Source organism: Prionailurus bengalensis, chromosome A2 (assembly GCF_016509475.1).
Source record: "Prionailurus bengalensis isolate Pbe53 chromosome A2, Fcat_Pben_1.1_paternal_pri, whole genome shotgun sequence".
Lineage (NCBI taxonomy): Eukaryota > Metazoa > Chordata > Mammalia > Carnivora > Felidae > Prionailurus > Prionailurus bengalensis.
In genome coordinates this window covers 142,721,873-142,744,891 of record NC_057348.1, presented here as the reverse complement: position 1 = coordinate 142,744,891, position 23,019 = coordinate 142,721,873, and the positions used below count along the sequence as shown (strand labels likewise).

Below are 23,019 nucleotides of genomic sequence, written 5' to 3'. Positions count from 1 at the left end.
GGTGGTATCTCACTGTAGTTTTGATTTGTATTTCTCTGATGAGTGATGTTGAACATCTTTTCATGTCTCTGTTAGCCATCTAGATGCCTCCTTTGGGAAAGTGTCTATTCATGTCTCCGTTTCTAATATATATTAAGTCTGTTTTAGCTGTATCTCACAACTTTTGATATGTTGCATCGTCATTATTATTCAGTGCAAAATATTTTCTAATTTTCAGCGTACGTTCTTCTTTGACCTACAAGTGATTTTGAAATGTGTTGTTTAATTTGCAATCATTCGGTGCTTTTCTTTTATCTTTTGTTATTTATCTCTACCCTAATTCTTCTTTTACCCTAATTCCATGTTAGTCAGATTAACATACTCTGTATCAAAACTTTGAAATTTGTTAAAAGACTACCCAGAATATGGTCCTGTGGTAAATTTCCTCTGTGCAATTTAATAGACTATCTTTTGTTAGTCTTTGAAAAATTCTTGACCATTATCTCTTTAAGTTTTTTTCTTTTTACCTACTGTATCTCTCTTTTCTGGGACCCCAAATTCATCTACATTCAGATTTTGTATCTTCTTTTATATATCTCTAATAATGTTTTCTGTATTTTAAAATTTTAATTATAATCTCTTTGCTTCAATATGGACATTTTCTACTGAGCTATCTTTCAGTTCACTAGTCATATTCTCTACTGTATGTGACCCATTGTTAAACTCATCTATAAAATTCAATTATTACATTTTAAAGTCCCATCATTCTTTGACTCTTAAAATACATATGTATATATTTCAGTTTTTAAATATACATATTCCAGTTATGTGTTGTTTTCAATATATTTATGTTCAAGTTTTTGTAAACTTTTGTCTGAGAAGTTTAGTATCTAGATCACCTGTGGCATCATTACTACCTTGAGATTTTTCCCCCTTGGTTTTGGTCATTTCTTCCTGTATCCTGGCATGACTGGTTGGTAATCTTTAAATGAATACCTGACACTCTGCATTAAAAACAATGTAGATGTTATAGATGTTTCTTTTTCTTCCAGAGAAGCTTCAACTCTTTATTAGTCAGCAATTAAAATAGAGGCATTTCACCTTGTTATAATCTGGGACCAGGATAATTTGAGGCTACGTTTTGGTCTTTCTATGGGTTTGTCTATTTTTTATTTTTCTTTTATCCTGGAAGATATCTCCTCAGATATATTAGCTAAAAGTCCAGGATGCTCATGATTACCCATCCTAATTAATGGACTTGAATTCCAACTTTTATTTCCCTTGCACCATGATATGGTTTCATAGTCTGTATAGCTTTTTAGCCTCTGAATCTGAATTATGTTTGATTTTTTTAGCCTGTTGGGGTTCAGCAAAGTCTCAAGAAAAAAAATCGGTGTAAAATATCAGGTACATCTCTCTGTGGTACCCTGGAGTCTTGGGTGCTCAAGTCTGGCTGCATTGGTAACCCTGAATTCCAGTTTTTGTTTCCCCAGCCCCATGAGACTGCTGAAAGGTCTTTCTAAAGATTTCTGCCCTCGAACACTCATACATTGAATCAGCACATTTCTTATGGATAAAAGCAGTGGAGAATTCCTGGCTCACATCAAGGTTTGTGGTGTTTTGTTTTTTTTTACTTCCTAGGATCTTGGCCCCTTGAGTCCTGGCTGCCTTGGTTCTTCTCTGATGCCTCCAAACATATTCTTTCTTATTTTTTTTAACTTTATGATTCTTTTATAGTTATTCTTAGTGAGTGGCTTGGTTTGATTATAGCTGCTCCTTCATAATCAGAATCAGAAGTCCTTCACCTATAGAAATTTTAATTTTAATGATAAAAATGTTAACTTTTATGATATTGATTTGATACTTTTTCTGGATACATTATTCTTTCAAAACTTTTCAAGGATAATTATTTTTACTTCTAAACTGTTCTTGTATTAACTCTATCGAATCTATTTCCTTGGGTGTTTATTATTCTGTTTGTGGAGCTTGATGCTTCTTTTTCATAGTGTTGGTTCTCCGTAAAAATTTCTAATTCTTGGCTGTCTGTTCTTCTGTACAACTGATTCCCAGTTGTCTGACTACTGTGTTGTCCGTAGCCTGTGTCTGCTGGCTGTGAGATGGAGTGGTGTCTGTGCCGGAACAGTGGGTTGCAATTGTCTCCTGAAGGAAGGGAATCCTTGTCCCTTTTGGTGGTCGTGGTTCCAACAGCTACTTCTCTGCTCTGGCCACTGCAAACTCTTTAAAAAGATTAATTAATCCAGCTCTTTTGGTTCATATTTTCAGCTTGATGGTTCTGTTAAGTTCAACAAGATCTAATCATAAGAAAGAGCTCTTCTAGGATCAGCAGTGAAGTTTCTTATGAGGAAAGTAGCTGGCTGATAATAGCAGTCTTAAAAAAAAAACCCCACACCTCTAAATGTTCAGTTAGGTATTAAGTCAAGTGCTTTAATGGAGTTTCTTAATTTTTAAGAAATTTGGACCAGCTCTATTAGAAAAAGGATGATTTTCTGATTTGATGTGGTGAAGATTCAAACCATATTATTCCTGCTCTTTCACATCTCTGTGTATTGATCGGAGCCATTGTGTGTGGTGAGGATATGGGCTTTCAAGTGAGACAAACCTCAGTTTAAGCCTCAGCTTTATCTTCATGAGTTGTGTGACTTTGATAATAGTATTTAAGTTCTCCAAAATAGACCCACTCTTAAATTAATAAAATTATTGTGAGGGAGTAATAGGCATAAAATATTTGGCATAATGCTGATATCTTATCCTCAACAACTAATAGCTATTGTGGTTGTAATTGTTGTGTAGTTCCTAAATTAACCTGTTTAATCACCAGAAATCTTTGAGATGTTATTAGTATGTTTAAGCACAAACTAATTATAATGACAGAACTTTTAGAACTCTTTGAGTGATATTAATTCTCCACTTGTGTTAACATGCTAGGGCTGCCATAACAAAGTACTGTAGACTGGGGGGCTTAATATAAATTTATTTTCTCATAGATCTGGAGACTAGAAGTCACAGATCAAAGTGTCAACAGTCCTGGTTTCTTCTGAGGCCTGTCAGGGCCTTTCAGATGGCCACCTTCTTTCCGTGTCCTCAGTTGCTCTTTTCCTCTGTGCACACACATCCCTGGTGTGATTTGTGTGTCCTTATCTCCTCTTCTTATAAGGACACCAGTCAGATTGAATTAGGGACCACCCTGAAGACCTCATTTTAACTTAATTACCTCTTTAAAGATTCTATCTCCAAATACAATCACTTAAGGTTAGGAATTTGACAAATGAATTTTGGGGAGGACACAATTCAGCCACAACACCATTCCTCTTGGTTCTTAGTTACTATATTAATATCACTAGGAAAAAACAATAGTATTTCTATAATATCTTATGTCTTCACAAAAGTTCCTGCACTGAGGTACTGATTTAATTCTTTTGGCTTTATAAAAGGTTATATGGGAAGTATCTAGTTGAACCAAGATTTAGCACCTTTTACAAAATTATAGTTGAACCACTTCCATACTGTTACCAAATTTCCTTCAGTAATGCAACCTAAATAACAAATTTCTCCTATAACTTAAATTCCAGCAAAGGATTAACATATGTGTGTGTGTGTGTGTGTGTGTGTGTGATTACATAGTTCATAGATAAAGTTTGTTCTTGCAGTAATTGTTTCCTGTCCCTTCTTTCTAAAGAGTTTTAAACTGTTGTTTATTTGTTAATATTATATTTATTATATTTGTATTTGTTCAAATAGATACTGTTCAAATCATTATAATTAAAGGTATCTCCCTTACTGTTATTCTCAGTTCTGATCATGCTGTGGCAAAATGATAAAAGGCTAAACGATAAAAGGCAGCATGAAGACAGGAGTCCATGAAGGGAAATATAGAGAAAAATCCCTGTAAAAGAGAAGCCAATAAACACACAACAAGTAGATGCCTCATATTCATTTGCATATATCACAGTAGAATATGCAACATCATTGTTTGAGAAATTATTTTTATTATGTTTCTATGAATAATACTATGTAGAATAATTGAAAATTAAAGACTACATTTTATTTAATAACACTCTACTTGAAAACATCTACGTTATAACATGTCTATCAGACTTTAATAAAGAATAAATTACTGTATTTACTAACCCAATATTAAATATCATGTATATTTAATTATAAACACTCATTATAAATCCAATATCTGTTCTTCCTCTTTAGAGGATCATGAGTTTCCTTCCACTTGTCCTTTTCTACCCTTGGCAGAGCTAATCTATTACTTATTGGTTGACACTTTATTATTCTGTGCATCTCGTTCCCACCATTCCCAGTAAGTCCAAGGTTAAGGATTCAGACCTCACGTGTGAACCAACTCAGTTCTGCATCCAGAGGCTTTGCCCTTTGATTTGACTCGTCATTTTAACATGTGTCAGGACCAAAAGGGGATGTGATGAGAGACTACAAATGGGTCAGAGCAAACCCATGTTCCTTTCCTCTAATGAAAACATAGGGGTAATGTCTCTGACTTGTGGGTGGGTCAGCAACACTGATTTCTACCTGACAGGAGAAGCACAACAACTCAGGATGGTGCTTTTTCTCAGAATGAAACTAGACTATGAGTCTTTGAATGTGCTGTCCCTAGAGTTTACCACAAGCATAGGCATATTTCCATATGAATAGGTATTTTATGCCTGTATCTTGTGTGTGTACATGTGTGTGTTCTTTATTTAAAAGGTTAAAAATTGTGAGGCTAATTTTGAGAGAGCAGTACTGTTAAATCTTACTGTGTGAGAAATGGAGGAGGATGAATGGAGGACAGGGTCAAGGTTAAGCTATGACACTAATAGGTATAGCTTATTGATACTATATGCTGGGTGTTGTGCCAATATTTTACATCCATTGTCTCCTATAAGTTAGGTCTATGGAAGCTTATAAATCCTGGGAGTGAATTACCCTCAGTTATAATGTTTTACATGGGAGAGGGATCCAGAGGTGAATCCAGAGTTCTCATATTCCCAGATGTAGACCACTGACTTAATTTATATTGTCTGTTGTTGAGAACAATATTGTCATACTTACAGTTTAAAAGAACCATCCAAGAGTTGCCGTCCCAGCCTAGATGTTGATTTGAGAGGGGATGGAACCCTCAAATTTTCCATTTTCCAGATTTCAAATCTGATTTACTGATCCCTTCTTGAAACTACATTAGTTGTTTCCTTTAACTGCCAAAATCAAGAGTAAGAATATGTAAATGTATGCCAACCAAGTGTTCTTGGTATTGAGTTTATACAGTGAACAAAATGGGTAAAAATCCTTTTACTCATGTAATTTTTGTTCTAATTAAGGGAAACAGACAATACATAAATTAAATTAGTAAAATATAGAGACTTTTGTGCTAGAAAATGTTAGATTCTGAGAAGTAAAATAAAGCTGGGGATTTCTGGTGGAGGGTGGGAGTTATAGTGTTTACCAGTGTTTAGGAAACTTGTCACTGGAAAGAACAGTTCAGGAAAGACCTAAAGTAAATGAAAGAGCAAGTCTTCAAATGTAAAAACCCCAAAGCAGAAGCATGGTTGGTATGTTCCAGGATCAGCCAGGAGGCCAGAATGGTGGGAAGAGAATGCATGAGGGAAAAAGTAAAGTCAGGTCTGTTCAGAGGAACTTGTAGGCCATTGTAGGCACACCATCAATGGGAAGTCATCATGAAGTTTTGAGAGTAGAGTAACTTAACCTGACTTGTGAATAATGGGATTATTCTGTCTGCTGTGTTAAGATCAATCCAATGATCAGATGGAAGAGAGCAAGAGAATAAGAGAAGTCAACAGGACAGCTCTAGTGATAATCCAAATAAGACATGGGTTTGGCTAGGACCAATGGAGTTGCAGTGGGAGTAACAGAAAATGACCTTTCTGAGCAAATTTTGAAAATGGAATCAATAGAATTCTTCATAGGTAGAGTAAGAGTGTATAAGACAAGTCAGGAACAATTTCAAGGGCTTTGTCCCTTGGAAAATTCATGATGGACTCCCCTGGATTAATTCATGACCCAAAAAGCAGGTTTAGGATGGGTTCGGATGCTTGTTAGTTTTATGTATACATCAGATATCCAAGGGGAGGACCCAGAAGGCAATTAGATTTCCTGAGAGAATCCTGGAATTCATCAGTACGTAAGTGGTTTGTTAAGGCAGCGCTACCTATATTACTTGTAGGACCTGGTGAAATTTGAAAATGCAGGTCTACTTGTTCAAAGATTATTAAGAATTTCAAAATAGTGACAGCAGAGCATGAAATCAAGTATGAAGGGACTTCTGAGTGAAGGGGCTTGCATGCAGGTGGTACAGTCCGGAAGCCAGTCCTGGTTTAAGGCCATAATGCCAAATATGATGATCAATAGAGCAATGTGGAGAGAGACAGAAAGAGATACCTAAGGACTGAGGTCTGGGGTGTCAATATAAAAATGACACAGACGAGAAAGATCCCTCAGAATTGGCTGAATAGAAGAAACCAGCAAGGTATTTGAACTAAACAGAACAGAAACAATGGTAAAATGTTTGATAGAGGCTGGTGATCATTTACCAGCATCCAAGCTTGGCCAGAAGAGTTGAATTCTTGTCTCTGGCACTTGCTGTGCCCGGTTGCTAGGGCAGTGTTATTAGTGTTTGGATGTTGCATGGATTGGTTGATTTAGGGCTTTTACCACCACAAGGCAAACCTTTACAAAATTCTTTGTAAATTTGCCTGTTTAAATTTTTTTTTAAATATTTTTAAGTTTATTTATTATTTGAGAGAGAGAGAGAGAGAATGAGAATGAGCCAGGGAGGGTTTGGGAGAGGAAGACAGAATCACGAGCAGGCTCCATCCTATTAGTGCAGAGCCCCACATGGGGCTCAATCTCACAAACTGTGAGATCATGACCTGAGCCGAGATCAAGAGGACACTTAACCGACTGAACTACCCAGGTGCCCCTAAAAATTATTTTTAAATAACTTTCAGTAATGAGACTTTGAGATCCATTGACTGAAGCCTTGCTTTTCAGCAGAAGAAAATCCATTTTTTAAAAATGTTTATTTATTTTGTGAGAGAGAGAGAGTGTGGGGGAGGGACAGAAAGACAGGGAGAAAGAGAATCCCAAGCAGGCTCTGTACTGTCAGCACAGAGCCAGACGCAGGGCTCGGAACATGACCTAATAAGCTGAAATCAAGAGTTGGATACTTAAATGACTGAACCACCCAGGTGCCACCAGAAAATCCATTTCTGGATTCAGGTGCACTCTGGAAGGGGGCGCGTGGATGAGGGAGAAGATAACAAAAGCAGAGAAAGGCAGACTTTTACTGTTAACATATCTTCCCAACTGGTCAGACTGTGTACAAAGCAGCCAAGTAGAATCTGGCCGACTGTAGCAAAAAGTGAAATTAAACCATCCCAAGGCAGAAATATTCAGGAATAAATAATGAATTTGTTTCTTATCACATGGCACAAACTTGCCTTAGGTTTTAGGTCACCTTAGTTGCTAAGGGGTTCAAAACATACCAGGTGGGATATCTGAGTCTATGGAGTTCTGTGTGCAGGCAGAAGACTGACCTTTTTCTTGAAGTAATATAATCCCCTCCCTCCTCAATTTTTCCTGGTGTTGCTAATAATTCCAGGTCATGACCTACATTCAGTAGACACGGCATGTGCACAAATGACCCCTTTAGAGAATGAAGAGTTACTATACTAGGTCCCAGAAAAAGGTGTCATGTTACTGTGCCCCATTGTACCAGTTCTCCCTGGCTTATCCTGAGATCATTTAAATCTGCTTCAGTGCATCTGACTCTTTCAGGTTCAAAATGTCCATGGGGTGTGGAGGCAGAGGAAATGACAGGCTATCAGTGGATGTAACAGAAAGACACTCCCCTTCCTCCAGGTATTAATATTTTGGAGTGACAGGGGGCAGAAGGTGGGGCATAGAAAAAAGTTGGAAAAAAGAAGGCTACATTAACATAGCCCATACCATTGTCAGCATCTCTCAATGGATTTATGTTGGTTATAGAAAGTTAACATTGTTCCCTTCTGTTTTCTGGCGAGCTGTAACTTTGATACAGGGAGACAGTGTGTTATTCTAAGACTGTAGCACAGACAGTGAATATGGCCTTGGCATCAGCAAATAGAGTTGACTTTTGGGCAAAATTTTATTCTGCCTGCTTTGAAGTAAGATTACAAAAGCCTTTTCCTTGACATTATATAGTTAAAGCATAGCTGTCAACTATTCACTAAACAAAACTGCTTTGGATAACTGACTCACAGGCCCCTCTCTTATCCTGTATACCTGGAAGGATGCTTTGTCAATGTCCTATTAGATTCAAAGTTGTAGGGTAAATGATCTTTGTTCAGCTGCTGCTATTTTGCACCTTTGAGACATTTTGTAAAGATTATGTCGTTCCACACTGTAACCCTTCTATGAGAAAAGTATCATTCCCACCCCCACCTCCCACCTTCATAGGTAAGAAATTAAAGGTCAGAGAGGAAAATAAGATCACACAGCTGTCCAATTGTCAGGGAAGTTATATTAGAGTTTGGATGGTCACCTGGTCGACTGACTTGCAGCTTTTCCCACCCACAAGGCAACTCCAGAGTTTTCTGTAAATGTCTTTATCTTAAAAACAAGGACAAAAACTGTAAGTGGTGGTCTTCCTTTCTTACATGGCTCAGATAATTAGAATTTTCTATAGCTATACAAAAATGTAGGAGTTTTTTGGAATCAAATGCTCATTTCCAATATTATAATCTAATTTCTCCATTGCTTCTTAAATATGGTAGATATTTGGAATCCAATAACCCATGATGTTGAAGACCGAGTTTCTCTAGAATGAGAGCAGGTGGCATTTTTATTTCTTTGTGTGTTTTGCTGTTGTTGCTTTGGGTTATGTATATTTGATGTTTTCATTTCATTAAATACTCAAAGATGAAGTTCAAAAACAGTTTACTCACAGTGCAATGAGCTGTAACAAATGGTAGGCCACTGTAAGGTTGTGGATTTTAGAGTACAGTTTTGTATAGATGCTTTTTCTGTAGCAAACTCACATTAAAATTTTTCAGAAGCTGTTTTAAGAGAGAACATAAGTAAGATCAGCATTCTGGTGTAATTTCAAAGCACAGTGTCTGATAGAGAGCTTGGACACTAAGAATTTTGGTTTGCTAAAAGGATAGACCGCAGTAATATATTCAGTATGGAAACTAACATCCAGAATCTTCTTCCTGCCTAATATTTAGCAAGATTAAATTTATTCTGTATTATAGAAATCATTCTGAATAAAGGAAGAAAATTACCATTTATATGTATGGTAGCAGAGAAAATTTACAACGCTTTCAAAATAGAAAGGTATTTATGTATTATTTAGGCTAGTAGTATACATTTTAGTAAGACCAACATAGTAAGACATGTTAAAAGAATCCAGCTTATCAGTGTGAGTATTCTCATCATTTCATGTCTGTTTGACCTCTAGGGGTTTTTTGTTGGTTTCTTGTTAATTTTTTTAAGCTAAATTGAGTTGGCAGGGTCCAACTGGCACAAAACTTGATGTTTACCTATTTAAGTGGCTTTGGGATATTTATGTCTGTGGTTTGCATTTGGCGATATAGTTTCCCTATTTTTATGTCCTCTCTCTATAGCCTATCTTCTGTATAGGCTTTTTGAAGCAATGCTAACTGGAGAATAAGTAGAAATTTAGAGAGGATTAACCAACATTTTGAAGTTTAAGCGTATTGAAAATGATAAGTTGCTTAAAAGTAGGTGGCAAAGCACTGCTTTGGATTCTATGTCTCCCTCTCTCTCTGCCCCTTCCCTGCTTGTGCTCTGTCTCTCTCTGTCGCTCAAAAATAAATTAAAAAAAAAAAGTAGGTGGCAAAGCATAGGGAGATTTATGAGGTTTGAAGGCAAATATCCACATTTTATTAGGACCTTCTTGATTGTAGTAGATCTTTGGGATCTCAAATTTAACATGGGATTTCACTTATGGGCAAGAGAGGTCATGAAGTATAGTAATTTATCACTTTGCTGAAGAATGTATTTGAATCACGTCTCTATTGAGGCTGATGTGTATGAGCCCAACCTAGAATCTGGATTCATCCCATCACTCTGAGTTTTTTACTTAAAAGGTCTTCAACCATGGGTTGTAGCCATGGCTGATGTCCATTTGATGGAGTGGGAAAATTTGGAAGGCATATTCTGTATGATTTGTGTAAATCAGATCTTGTATAAACCTGATCTTCTTAATCAGGTTATATACCTAAGAACAATGAGAAGTTTCTCAGGAACTTTTGTGTGTAGAATCTTGTATAATTTCTTAGAGGCTTATAAGGGGAAAAATGTAGGCTACAGTCTCTAAGGAAGTTTATACCCTAGTTATGCATTTCATATAATTTCCTACAAAGTTCACATAAATCACATAGTTATAATTACATAGTTACGCATTAGTAAGTGTTCCATTTTATTCATTTTTCAACGCACTAATGCTTTGAAGTAAAATAAGCAAATATTATAGGGGTGCCCGGGTGGCTCAGTTGGTTAAGCGTCCAACTTCAGCTCAGGTCATGATCTCACAGTCCGTGGGTTTGGACCTGGAAGCCTGGAGCCTGTTTCAGATTCTGTCTCCCTTTCTCTCTGCCCCTCCCCCACTCACACTCTCTGTCTCTCTCCCTCTCCCTCTCTCTCTCTCAAAAATAAACATTAAAAACATTTTTTTAAAGAAAAGGAAGAAAAAATTATAACATTACAATTAAGATTTGTCATGGAGGACTTCTTGGAGGAAGTCAATTTGAAACAAACCCATCTATATCCCCTTGTTCAAGGGTATACCATACTCACAATGAGATCTTAGGCAAAGGACAACCTTAGTGGTAGATGGATTGAACAGTAAACTCAGTAAGCTGCATGGTGTGATTTCACACACAGGGATAGTCTCTTAGTACTGGTGCCTAAGTTCTCCTCATAGTTTGGACAGTTCTTTACCTCACAGATTTGTCATCTGTTGAGAGAAGTACTGATTCAGCCACTTGCCTTTGAAGGCAAATGTTTTTTGATCTTTTATTTAAAAGGACACAATTACTTGGGCTCCTGGGGATTGCCTGATATACAATGACAACTTTACATTTTCAGAGGCATTTTTAGAGTGAACAGATATTAATGAGGATCATATATATGAAAAAGGGGCCCTCTAAGAGCCTCTTTGTGGCTTCAGTATTCCAAGTTATTTGGGGGAAATTCTATTTTGAGCTCAGGACATAGATGAAAGGGTTTTATTTTTAAAGATGTGATATATACCTACAGTGGAATATTATTCATTCTTTAAAAAGAAGGAAATCCTGCCATTTGCATCAATGTGGATGAATCTAGAGGACATAATGCTACATGAAATTAGCCAGACACAGAAAGACAAATACTAACGGTCCACTTATATAGAATCTTAAATAGTCAGATGCATCAAAGCAGAGGATGGAACAGTGGTTGCCAGGCAGAGGGGAAGGGGAGAGATGTTGGTCAAAACACACACAGTTTCAGTTATGCAAGATGAGTAAGTTCTGGGCATCTAATAGGCAACATGACAACTATAGTTTATAGTACTGCAGTATGCACTTGAAATTCACTAAGAGGGTAGATCCTACCCTCACCACAAAAACTTAGAAAGAAAGAATGAAAGAAAAAAAATCATAACTTGGTGAGGTGATGGATATGTTAATTACTTGATTGCGAAGATCATTTCACAGTATATATGTTTATCAAAACATCAAGTTGTACACCCTACATACACAGTTTCTGTTTTTCAGTTATAACTCAGTAATCCTGAGATATAAAAAAACAAAGATTAAAATACTATCATGTCTGTTTTCATACCGTAATGAAAAAACCAAAAGCAATGATGTTAGTTTTGGATTTTTCAGCTTGTTGACCTCTAGATCATAGGAAGAAGAATCTACCAGAGTACCAGAGCAGTTAATTTCACTGGAATAAGTGTAAAGAATGAACATAGGAGAATTTTCAAAATGCAGGATGCTATCCCCAAAGGACATATTTAAATCTTGGAGGAAGGTGTCTTATGTATTTTGTAAGAGCACCCACGTTTATTTTGATATGATGCCATCATTGAGAAACGCTCCGGAATTGTACTTTAAGGGGGCTATTAAAAATCAGCCCTTAAGGCATGCTCATGATTTATCAGGTTTGATGGCTGGAATTAAGTCATGATGTGAAGATGCAAATGCTAGCATTATTCAAGCACTGGTGGACAACAGTGATGTTCTGGAATATTCCACTCCCACTCACTTCCACCATAACTTTCTAGGTTAAGTTTGTTGTTAAAAGAATTACACTTGACCCCTTGGCCCTATAATAACCTCTCTGAAGAAGGGATGTGTAGCATAAAATGTTAATCTTTGGCCAGAATGGCTTTGTTCCCTTTATTATATATGTTTAATTATAATCTAATAAGGCAGCTAAACTTCATCAGCTTGTTTGTTTTAAAGAATTAGGCTTCATAAACAATACAACTTTACCCATACTTGCAGGGAGGGGGATAATGAATTGTTTGAATATTATTAAGAGCAATTTCTATAAGTACCTTCTAGAGTACCCTGACCAGAGAAGCTGGAATAATTACAGAAGATGGTTGTGCTATTTGCTTTATCTTATATCCGGCTTACCGACATTGATTCTTTCTGTTTTTCCTTCCCTCAGATGTACATCCAGACAACAACACTTACTGTCTCCATGAGTTTAAGTGCTTCAGTGTCTCTGGGCATGCTGTATATGCCCAAGGTTTATATTATAATTTTTCATCCAGAGCAGAATGTTCAAAAACGCAAGAGGAGCTTCAAGGCTGTGGTGACAGCTGCCACCATGCAAAGCAAACTGATCCAAAAAGGAAATGACAGACCAAATGGAGAAGTGAAAAGCGAACTCTGTGAGAGTCTTGAAACCAACAGTAAGTCATCCGTAGACTTTCCGATGGTCAAGAGCGGGAGCACTTCCTAATAGATGTACGTTGAACATCTTCTTCTTCTAGTCTTGGGGACTGTGCTGCAAGGTTCCAGGAGCATGATGGTACTTGCACACCATAAGACCACAACGGCAGTTAGAACCATTTGGTTAGAACCAAATGATTTTAAGGCGAGTGGCCCTTCTTGAGAGCATAACCATGCACACAAAATCTCTTTTTCAAAGCATGACACTCATGTCTCCCTTTTGAGGCATTACCAAGCATCTGAAGCCTAGAACTATCTTCCACTTATTGAATTACCTTTTAGCACTTAGGAACTACCTTCCAGTCTTTGTTAGTTCAATATTGGTTGCTCTTTATGGGTTTATTGGTTGCTTAAAGATCTTACGCAAGTAAGTTATATGCTATGTAGGTATTTAGGGAAATAAAACAACTAGTGAGCCAGCATGTTAGGTTAAATTATAGTTAATACTTATTTTCCCCAAATGGCCCCTTCTTGGACATATTAAGATAATTAGAGCTCTTCTCTGAAAGCCTCATGACCCTGAAAATCCTTTCTGCAGCCTCCATTCCATTTGTCCTTCCCTCACCTACCTTCCTCTTCTGTGTAATCACCCCTGAAGAAGCACATGGTAATGATACACCAGTACCAAGCTAACCCAGTAGAGTTTAACTGGTCCATCTTGGTATCTATGGAAGAGTAGCAAATAGGTTGAAGATCTGTATTATAAAATACCAGATAGCTGAGTATAGCTAAAAATATATATATAATCTTTATATTACATTTCTATGATGGATCAAAAAATATAAAAGCTAAGGTTCTTGCATTAGACCTTAGATTTCCTGTCTTTTGGAAATACAACATACGTATCTAACAATGAAGGATAAAACCCTATGCAAAAATACTCTCTTCCTCTCAGATTCTTCCAGGGGGCTGTATTCCCTATTCTCTGTACTTCTGATATGAAATACAGAGAAGATTAAGTGTGGATCTTATTTGATTTAGTGATTCTAACAACACAGAGTCTGCAGTAGATTTATAAGCCTTTCCTTACATCAAGATTTGCAACTAAACATTGTCTACTCTATTGCCCCACATGCATAAATGGGCTTAAAAGATAACTATGGATCAATTAGGCTTATTGGCTACAATAATTCCAAGTCTTTTTGGAATTATTGGTCAGATTTTCTGGGAAGATTGCCTTCAGCTCACTAATAACTAAATTTAGTCTTCTTGTAAATAAAGAAGCCTTGTAAGAATTCCACAAACATTCCCCACGTATTCACCTTTCTGCAAACATGAAACCCTAAGAAACTGCAAGAAAAGTCATGATAAGGATGGGTTTTTGTAACAAATGGTTATAATCATCTTTGATTATAGGTAAACAATTTAGTAATAATGGGCCTATTTGGTCTTTTAGCAAAAGATGCACTATAACTACTATCAAAAACGTCAGAGTTCAATGCTTGCGATTTGAGGGCAGGATTTTACCTGTGTTTTTCTACCTTGAAAGCATCAGTGCAGCAAGTTAAAACTCATTGTAGGATGCCAGTAGACTTCTATTGGCCAGCTGTTGGCATTTCCTACTATAACTCATCACCATCTATAGTCGGACTTATTTTTTAGCAATAATCCAGAAAACTTTATATAATATGGTTGCAAATGGGAACAACCAAACATACACTGAAATAAAACTGGTTACCCCAGACGGACTTCTGGAAAGTGGTGGGAGAAAAAAAGTCAATAAACTTTTTCCACACTTTTAAAAAATAAATAGGTTCCCTGAAGAGGAATATTCCAAGCTCTGATAAAGATTCATCCCATATATAATTGAAGTAAGTCTCATATGTTTCGTTGTCCTTCTGTTATTTTCTGTTGATGTTGAAATGGAAATTATGTAGCAAGCATGCATTTCCCTATTTTCTCTGAAATAAGAATGAAAGGTTTTAAATGTAGGGGCTGTATGGAAAGTAAGCCTGTACAATTCTGGAGGAGTCAGGTGCTCACTTTGGGAAGGTAAAAGAAAGTACAAAAGGTGAATCAAGGTAAAGCCAATTGTTACCTGAAAGATGGTTAAACTGTACTTTGTGACTTTAGTATATTCATCTTGTATAGTAGTTTGGATTTTGATAAATTGGGTCCAGATGATGTGATTATAGTGTATACATTCAGGAGAGACAGTGTGTGAAAACTTCACAATCCCTCTCCGGGTAACCATTGTTGACCTTTGTTCACTTGCATAAGAAACTTTCATGGACTCCATGTGTTCCCATTACCTTTACTACATGTCCTAGTGGTTTTAATTGAGGCAAAAGTCTTCTAAAATCACATTCTCTACAAGTATCAATAACCCTAATCACTTAAATGCAGCGCTTCTCTTCTAAAAGTGTGTCTCATGTCTTTAGAAGTAGAATTGAATATTGGAAAAGCCTTTGTCCTTCAACTCCCTGTAACTAGGACCATACCTCCTCAGATTTAAAATAGCTTCTCTTGAGATGGGTGGAGTCCATTCTCAGGTCTCAAATCAAGGGCTAATTAATCCACTGGAACAGTATCCATGTTGCTGCATTCTCATACTTTTTGCTATGAGACTTGTGATAAGTCACCATTACTACAGTGAGGTGATAGTGACACATGAGAAAGTATCTTGTAAACTACAAATCACCATATAAGCAAGGTAGACATGTCATTGCTGCGTTGAAAATGTAGATTGCTCTGTCATTAATAGAAAAGACTTAAAAATCAAAAACTACTATTTTAGCATTCCTCTTTCTTCTTTTTAACATGTGGAGGATTTTGACAATTATGGCTACTATCCCACTGTTGAGATTTTTTTTTTCTAATTACCAATGTATTTATGATGTACATGCAATAATGCTTTTCCTTCTGGGGCGCCTGGGTGGCTCAGTTGGTTAAGCATCCAACTTCGGCTCAGGTCATGATCTCATGGTCCGTGAGTTCGAGCCCTGCATTGGGCTCTGCGCTGATAGCTCGGCCTGGAGACTGTTTCAGATTCTGTGTCTCCCTAGTTCTCTGCCCCTCCCCTACTCATGCTCTGTCTCTGTCTCAAAAATAAATAAACATTAAAAAAAATTTTTTTTGATAATGCTTTTCCTTCGTGTCCATGCAGTCTATAAATCCATTACACTTAGAAACTTCATGGTAAAGATTATTTGTTAATGCCAGAAATTCTGGCCACATAATTAAGGTCTTAAAGCTTCAAAAGCTATGCAGAGTAAGTATAAGTAATGTGAAGCGTGAAGGGAGACCAATGAGTCCATGTTAATTACTGAATTTGCAGAGTACTACATTTCACAAAGAAGGTCAAGTGTTGTTCCATAAAAGCGTGTGGGAAGGGAGTTAGAAACAAAGTTGACTTGTATGAATTTATCAACTGTACCCAATTAACAAATGCTGTTAACATGGTATTCCTTAAGCTATGTTCATGAATAATTCATGAGCACAGCTGCTGCTGGAGGTGGAACTGCTTTCTGTAACTTACGAGCACAGTGTGGTGTCCACAAGGCAATTCACTATTGCTGTATCCCCAAACCGATTGTCATATAAGCTTAGTCACTGCCACTGTAAAAACTCCCTAGTAACTCACATGTACATCTCTGATCCATTTCACTCTGTAATACTTCCAGGATAAAGATTCTCACAAGACTTCTGCCTTCCACACTCTGTCCCTCATCATTGTTTTCAAGTTGACTAAATCATCCATGTCCACAGCCTTTTATCTAACCATTAGAAAAATTAAGATGACTTTCCTTTTGTAAATTACAGTCTCATTTCTCAGTAGAATTCTACCATCTTTTCCCCTGGAGATAACTTCAAAGAGTTCAAGAAATGAAGTATGAGTCTCAAAGTTGGAATGGTCCTTGAATGGTCTGATCCAAATCACTTTCTGTTAAATTAACATCTTCTGAATACCATCTTCTTCAAGGTCTTTTTGGCTCTTGTTCCTCTATTTTGGCCATAATTTTTCTTTGCAGCTATCTACACACTTGATAAATATTTCCTACATTTTTAGCTACTGTTGAGGATATTGAAGAGGACAGGAAGTTGAACAAGCATTTTGAGGGTTATTTTTCTAAGTCTTATGACAATTTTTCTTCATCTTTCTTCAAAGACTATATGAAAGTCCTTCACAAACACAGTTGAAGTACAGATTTCTGTGTGTTTCTTACAGGAAATTTAGAGATATATGAGAGCATTATGTATTTAGAAATAGGGGCACCTGGGTGGCTCAGTCAGTTAAGCATCTGACTTCGGCTCAGATCATGATGTCGCAGTTTGTGAGTTTTAGCCCCTTATCTGCACCATCAGTGCAGAGACTCAGATTCTCTCTCTCCCTCTCTCTCTCTCTCTCTCCCTTCTCCACTTGTGCACACACTCTCTCTCTAAAAATAAGTAAACTTTAAAAAAAAAGAAATGAAAAAAATTTAAGTGCACAAGCATGAAAATCATCGTATTTCCCTTCATGCCAAACCCAATGTAACAGACATGTAGTCTTTTGGAAGGGGTGAGTAGGAAAGTAGGATTCCATAGTCATTCTCCCGCGCGGCAGCCAGCCGCTTCTCCACAAACCTACTTCACCTCCATCCTCACAAAAACCCAGAGTTGTGGGTTTTGGAACAGTGATGAAACGGAGGCCCAGTGACTTGGTTCACTGATCTTTTTAAGCTCATTTTATAAGGAACAGAATGTATTTTAAAACCAGGTCTAAAACCTCCTTCCTTTCCATGTGCCACAATAACCTAGAAGTGTGAGCAATGGAGATGAGAGAAGCAGATGTGACAGCTAAGTTGGGCACGAATCTCATAATATTCAATGAAATGAAAAATAGTTAAAACATGTATGCTTTGGGGCCCTTGAGTGGCTCAGTTGGTTGAGTGACCGACTTTGGTTCAGGTCATGATCGCACAGTTCGTGAGTTAGAGCCCCACGTTGGGCTCTGTGCTGACAGCTCAGAACCTGGAGCCTGCTTTGGATTCTGTGTATCCCTCCCTCTCTGCCCTCTCCCACTCATGCTCTGTCTCTCTCTCGCAAAGAAAAAATAAATATTTAAAAAAATTATTAAAAAAAACATGTATGCTTAGCACTTCCTTAGACTCTCTGCATTTATTTTTTTCTGACGGTGAACTTTGATCTCAGTCTCTGGTAAGAACTTGTCTGGTCAATTATGATATTGATGTAAATGAAAGTGGAATGAGTCTGATTGCCAGTTGTTTCAAAGGAGGAGCTTTATAATGTGCTTATTTAATATTCAAGAACTAAATAATTCTCTAAAAATCTGTTTCATCCTGAATTGGATTGATGTAGTGAAACATACACATGTTTAGCATCATTTCATATCTTTCCTCTTATGATTCTGCATTCCAGAATCCCACGGAAAAATAGGACATCACATTTGAAATTTAGAACAGAGATTTATTCCATCACATCTTTCAAAAAACCAAAGGAATTATTTGGATTTAAGTTGCTATTCTCTGAAAATGTAGGCATGAGTATAAATTTGAATTAGAATACTTTGTTATTCATATTTTTCTAATAATCCTACAATAATAGGTTTTACTTCATAGTGAGTTGGTACCAGAACAATTAAATATTTATTTCCTTCTTTGAGCCTTTTTTATTTTTAAGCATCTCCATTTGTATCCTTTGTTGGAACCAGAGCATAAATATGTATTGGCAATGCACATATTTACTTTAATATTTACAAATATTCCATGTACTTTATATTTTACTATGTTCTCTTCTACAGTCTAAAAGCATTATTTCTTTTTAAGTGGAAAATACTCATTCTCAAAGCACTAGTTACACTTACCTGTTTTTGGTCATCAAATCAGACTCAAAGACTTGGTGTCTTTTACTTAGGTTTGTAAACTTTTTTTGTCTTTTGCAGGACAGATAATTTATGTGTTATTTCATTTTTCATATTGTATATCTTTGTTACTCAAAACACACATTTAAATTGAATTTCACCTAAATTTATTAAAGATTAGGACTTTTCCATTTTTAGTTTTCTGCTAAACACTTATACTATAAATAAGACCAGTGGTTTTACAGATTAAAATTGCTGCTGCATTATTATTCCTGTGATCACCGATTTCCTACTACATGATTTAAAAAGTAACGTGTAAAAACCAAATATCATAAAAGTGATGATTATAGGATGCGAATTTTAAAATCATTTTAGCAAAATAATTTATTACTATATACTATTAATTTGTCTTACTTTGTCTTAACAGCTTCCTCTACTAAGACAACATATATCAGCTACAGCAATCATTCAATCTGAAACAGGAAAATGGTAGAATATGAAGAAATCTGGTACGTGATCTTAATAAACATGACACCACCAAAACCCACTCCTGGAGATCTCTGTAGACTACAATCAATCAAATCAATAGTCAATCTTGTAAGGAACAAAAAGTAGCCATGAGCCAAAAGTATCAATAAACAGAGTGAAAAAAAAAAACATTTTATACAGTACAACCAATGAGTGTCAAGCTAAAATATTGCTTACTCATAAGCAGTTTAAAAAAAATCACAAAAGGAAAACTAATGTTAGCTTGTGAAAAAAAAAATGCTGTTGAAATAAACCATGTCTGATGTTATTCTTGTAAGTATTTTTCTGTGATTGTGAGAACTCCCGTTCCTGTCCCACCTTGTTCAACTTGTATAAGACAATGAATCTGTTTCTTGTAATGGCTGACCGGATTGAAGCCCTGGGTTGTGCTAAAAATAAATGCAATGGTTGACGCATGCACTTTTTTTATACAAATAATTTATTTCTAATAATAAAGGAATGTTTTGCAAATGTTGAGAGTTGTTTCGTTCCAGTTTTAAAGACAAGGAACACTCTTTCCAGTCGGCATTTCTGCTGTTAGCTCCTGAGGTAGAAGCCTTAGTACTCCATGGTAATAGAACTCCCTCAAGGACTGTGATTTTGTACATTCATGTGTACATGAAGAAGATTGTCTTTTATTCCTCTATTAAAAAGCATTATTTGTGTAAGATTTTGCGAATGTTTCAAAATCGATGTGGTAACCTTACATAGTAATTGCTTTTTTATGAATAATCAATCAATAGCTTGAGGTAAATTGCCTCAAGTATTATAATTAACGAATGAGGAGTTAAACTTCACTACGGAGAATGTAATTTGAAAATCACCATCTAAAAGCATATGGTAGAGGCACTGAAATTCTCCATTTTCTAAGTCAAACCTTTCGCATAATGAAGGGTTATAATCAGGCTCTTACCTGAGCCTGGTATGCATTGAAATCTGTGAAGTAATGGGCCTTAGTACATTCCTCAAAGCACAGAATTAGCATATTTATTCCCTTGGCATCACTAAAGAAACCACAGTTCAGATAACATGTCAATGCTTTCTTATTTTCCAAATGAAAACATTCATTGGTTCATAGAACAGTATCATTAAAGACAGAAAACAGGAAGCCTATGTCCTGCTAATAAACCATGCTAGGATGGGTAAAAGAAGCCTGTTAAAGTCTTTCAAATCTGTTACCACTTTCGTCAGGGGCTTCTCAGTTCTATACAATCCCAGACATCCATCAAGTCAATGGGTCTCTACAATCATTTTGTTAGTAAATGTTCTCTCTGCTGACTTAGCTTGGATGGCTCATTGCACTCCTAATAGATACAAAAAACGATCTATGCTCTGTACCTTCAACCCAGATATTGACAGTCACTTTATTTAATAGAGACTTGAAGTAGCATAGCTCAGGCTCTTTCACCAGGTAGTAACATTTCCTAGATACCTACACAGACGGAAAGCTGCATACAGAAGGAAAAGTATACTTACTGACCTTTGGTTTTCTCCTAATAGTATTTATTTGTAGACGATATTTAAATCAAGGAGTGAGAGCATTATTTTCAAAATTGCAGATAATCTGAGTTACTGATAAATACAATCCTGTAATCAGGGTCCTAAACCCACCTCTAGGTGTGCCTTTCTAGATAAACATAACTGAAAAAAAAATCATATACTCACATTTAGTATATATTATTGTGCCATGTAGCTGAAAACCAATAGCCATACCAAGAAAAGTAACTGTAGCTGTATTTTAATTCTTAAATTGACACTTTCCTTTGTACTGAAGATTATTAGTGGTTTTTAAAGATTTTTGACTTAATTTTAATTAGTAAGGATCCATATGTTTGGTTGAGAAAAATGCTTGAATGTTACAAGCCTAGCATTTCTTTCAGAGAGCAAAATTCAAGTATGTTTTCACTTACTAATTGACTCTAATCTCGGTAAGTGGATGCAACAGGGTAATTATGAGAGCAGAGCTGGCTCTCAGGCCAAAGGTCGGTTATTATTTTTTTAAGGGCTTGAGGAAAAAAAAATAAGCATAATTCATGACATTTCAAAATTGTTCTTCCTATTACAAACTTACCAATGGCTTATTTTTTCTAGGTACTTTTATAAATAATTGATACGTGTTTGGTGTTCTACAAAATCTTAACTCACAACAGAGTTGACTAATAGTTCTTAGAGATGTATATATCTCAATCATCCTTTACAGATTACCTTGGGGGAAATTTTCCTTCCTGATGAAAATGATCACCCTCCCCAGGCACTGGGAGGATAAACACCCACATCATAGCAGGAGCTGGAGAATTCTGACCTCCACTGTGTTTTTTTTTTCTTTCTCAGGGATTTCGCTGAGGGCTCAGGAGGCAGTCCTATAGGCTGGAACAACGTAGGAAGGCATCCTGTAAGGGGAAGGATTTAGCATGTGCTAGTAGTGGTTCATAAGTCCTATGCTTTAAAATGAACTGCCTGTGTACTATAGATAAGCAAATGCAAAGTTGCATGGAAAAAACAGTATTATATTCTTCGGAATCGACCTTGTGTTTTATTCTGGCCAAGAAACGTCACATCTAATCTCAGCATGCCAGAGGGAATGCTAAAAATGTAGCCCAAGGTAATATTCAGCAAATGTCACTAGTAGACAGTGAGCAATATATTAGTGTGACCTTGGGCCAAATCTGACCTCCATTTAAAACAAAAAAATTTAGCTCATACTAGTTGATATTTCAATGTGTCTAAATCACTGACGGTTGATCTGTCCCAAACTACTTTTCTTTGTAAGAACAACTACTCATAAATTTAAACTTGAAGGATGATCATTATGAACATGAATAGGAACTGAATGGCTAACTTAATTTTTAGAATTAAAAAAAAAAATTTACCAAAAGCATTGTCATTTCAGATGAACATGATTTTACTTTTTTTAATTTAAATTACCATAATATAGGAAATCTCACTAGGAACAGAAGTTTGTATCTTCTATATTTTCTTCTCCTCTTGACTGTATATTCTCTATTATTTACTGATGACAGTGTCGAAAAACTATTAAAAATCTTCAAGATTACATTAGCTGACCCTGATATTTATTCAGTCAGCAAGGGGAAGGAACAGCATTCTTAATGTCTATTATGAAACTTGCCAATCTCTCATTGCATTTATTTAATTTCCTTTAATGTCCATCTTTTGGAATAAAATTGCTAAAAATAACAATGTCATCCAATCGTGGGAATAGAATTGCTAAAAACAACAATGAAGTTGTATGAAAGGATGAGCGAGAAATAATACCAAATAGTAGAATATGCTAATCATACGTAATCATCTTTCGAAATGTTTCTTTTGCTCTGATTATGGTTCCCCTTTGATCAAGATATGAATAATGAAGAACAACTTGACCATAGCTAGAAGAAAAGATTTCCTTAAGAAATTATGTCTGTGAACGTTTAGAAACTTGCTGGCGGTCACTGTTGGGAAGTGCTACATTAAAGGCACAGCGGCACAAAGCATAACAATAATTGTTTTTAAAATGTATTTCCTGTGACTATTCTATTTCAGTTTTCTCCTCTTTAAAATTTTTGCAGTATAACCTTTGATGATGTTGCTACCTGTGGCTGCCATTGTTTCTCATTTAATTTAATACTTCAGTAGGACATTCAGAATATTGTTCTCTCTGTTGAGCTCGGTGTAAAGTATCAGATTTTGACGTACATATCTGCTTTTGGAGTG

At 36.2% G+C, this 23,019-nt stretch overlaps 1 protein-coding gene across 3 annotated transcripts in view; it reads left to right on the top strand.

Moving 5' to 3' along the window:
• The window catches only part of GRM8 (glutamate metabotropic receptor 8), a 774,850-nt gene extending 755,067 nt beyond the window's left edge, over positions 1-19,783 (top strand). For 2 of the 3 annotated variants that reach the window (XM_043589415.1, XM_043589417.1), the window contains exons 10-11: positions 12,691-12,937; positions 19,208-19,783. In XM_043589415.1, the coding sequence (XP_043445350.1) occupies positions 12,691-12,937; positions 19,208-19,257 (297 nt within the window). In that variant the 3' untranslated portion in view covers positions 19,258-19,783. Of the gene's footprint in view, positions 1-12,690; positions 12,993-19,207 lie in introns of all 3 variants that reach the window. The other variant, XM_043589416.1, reaches the window with a different exon arrangement.
• Positions 19,784-23,019: the final 3,236 nt, after the last annotated feature.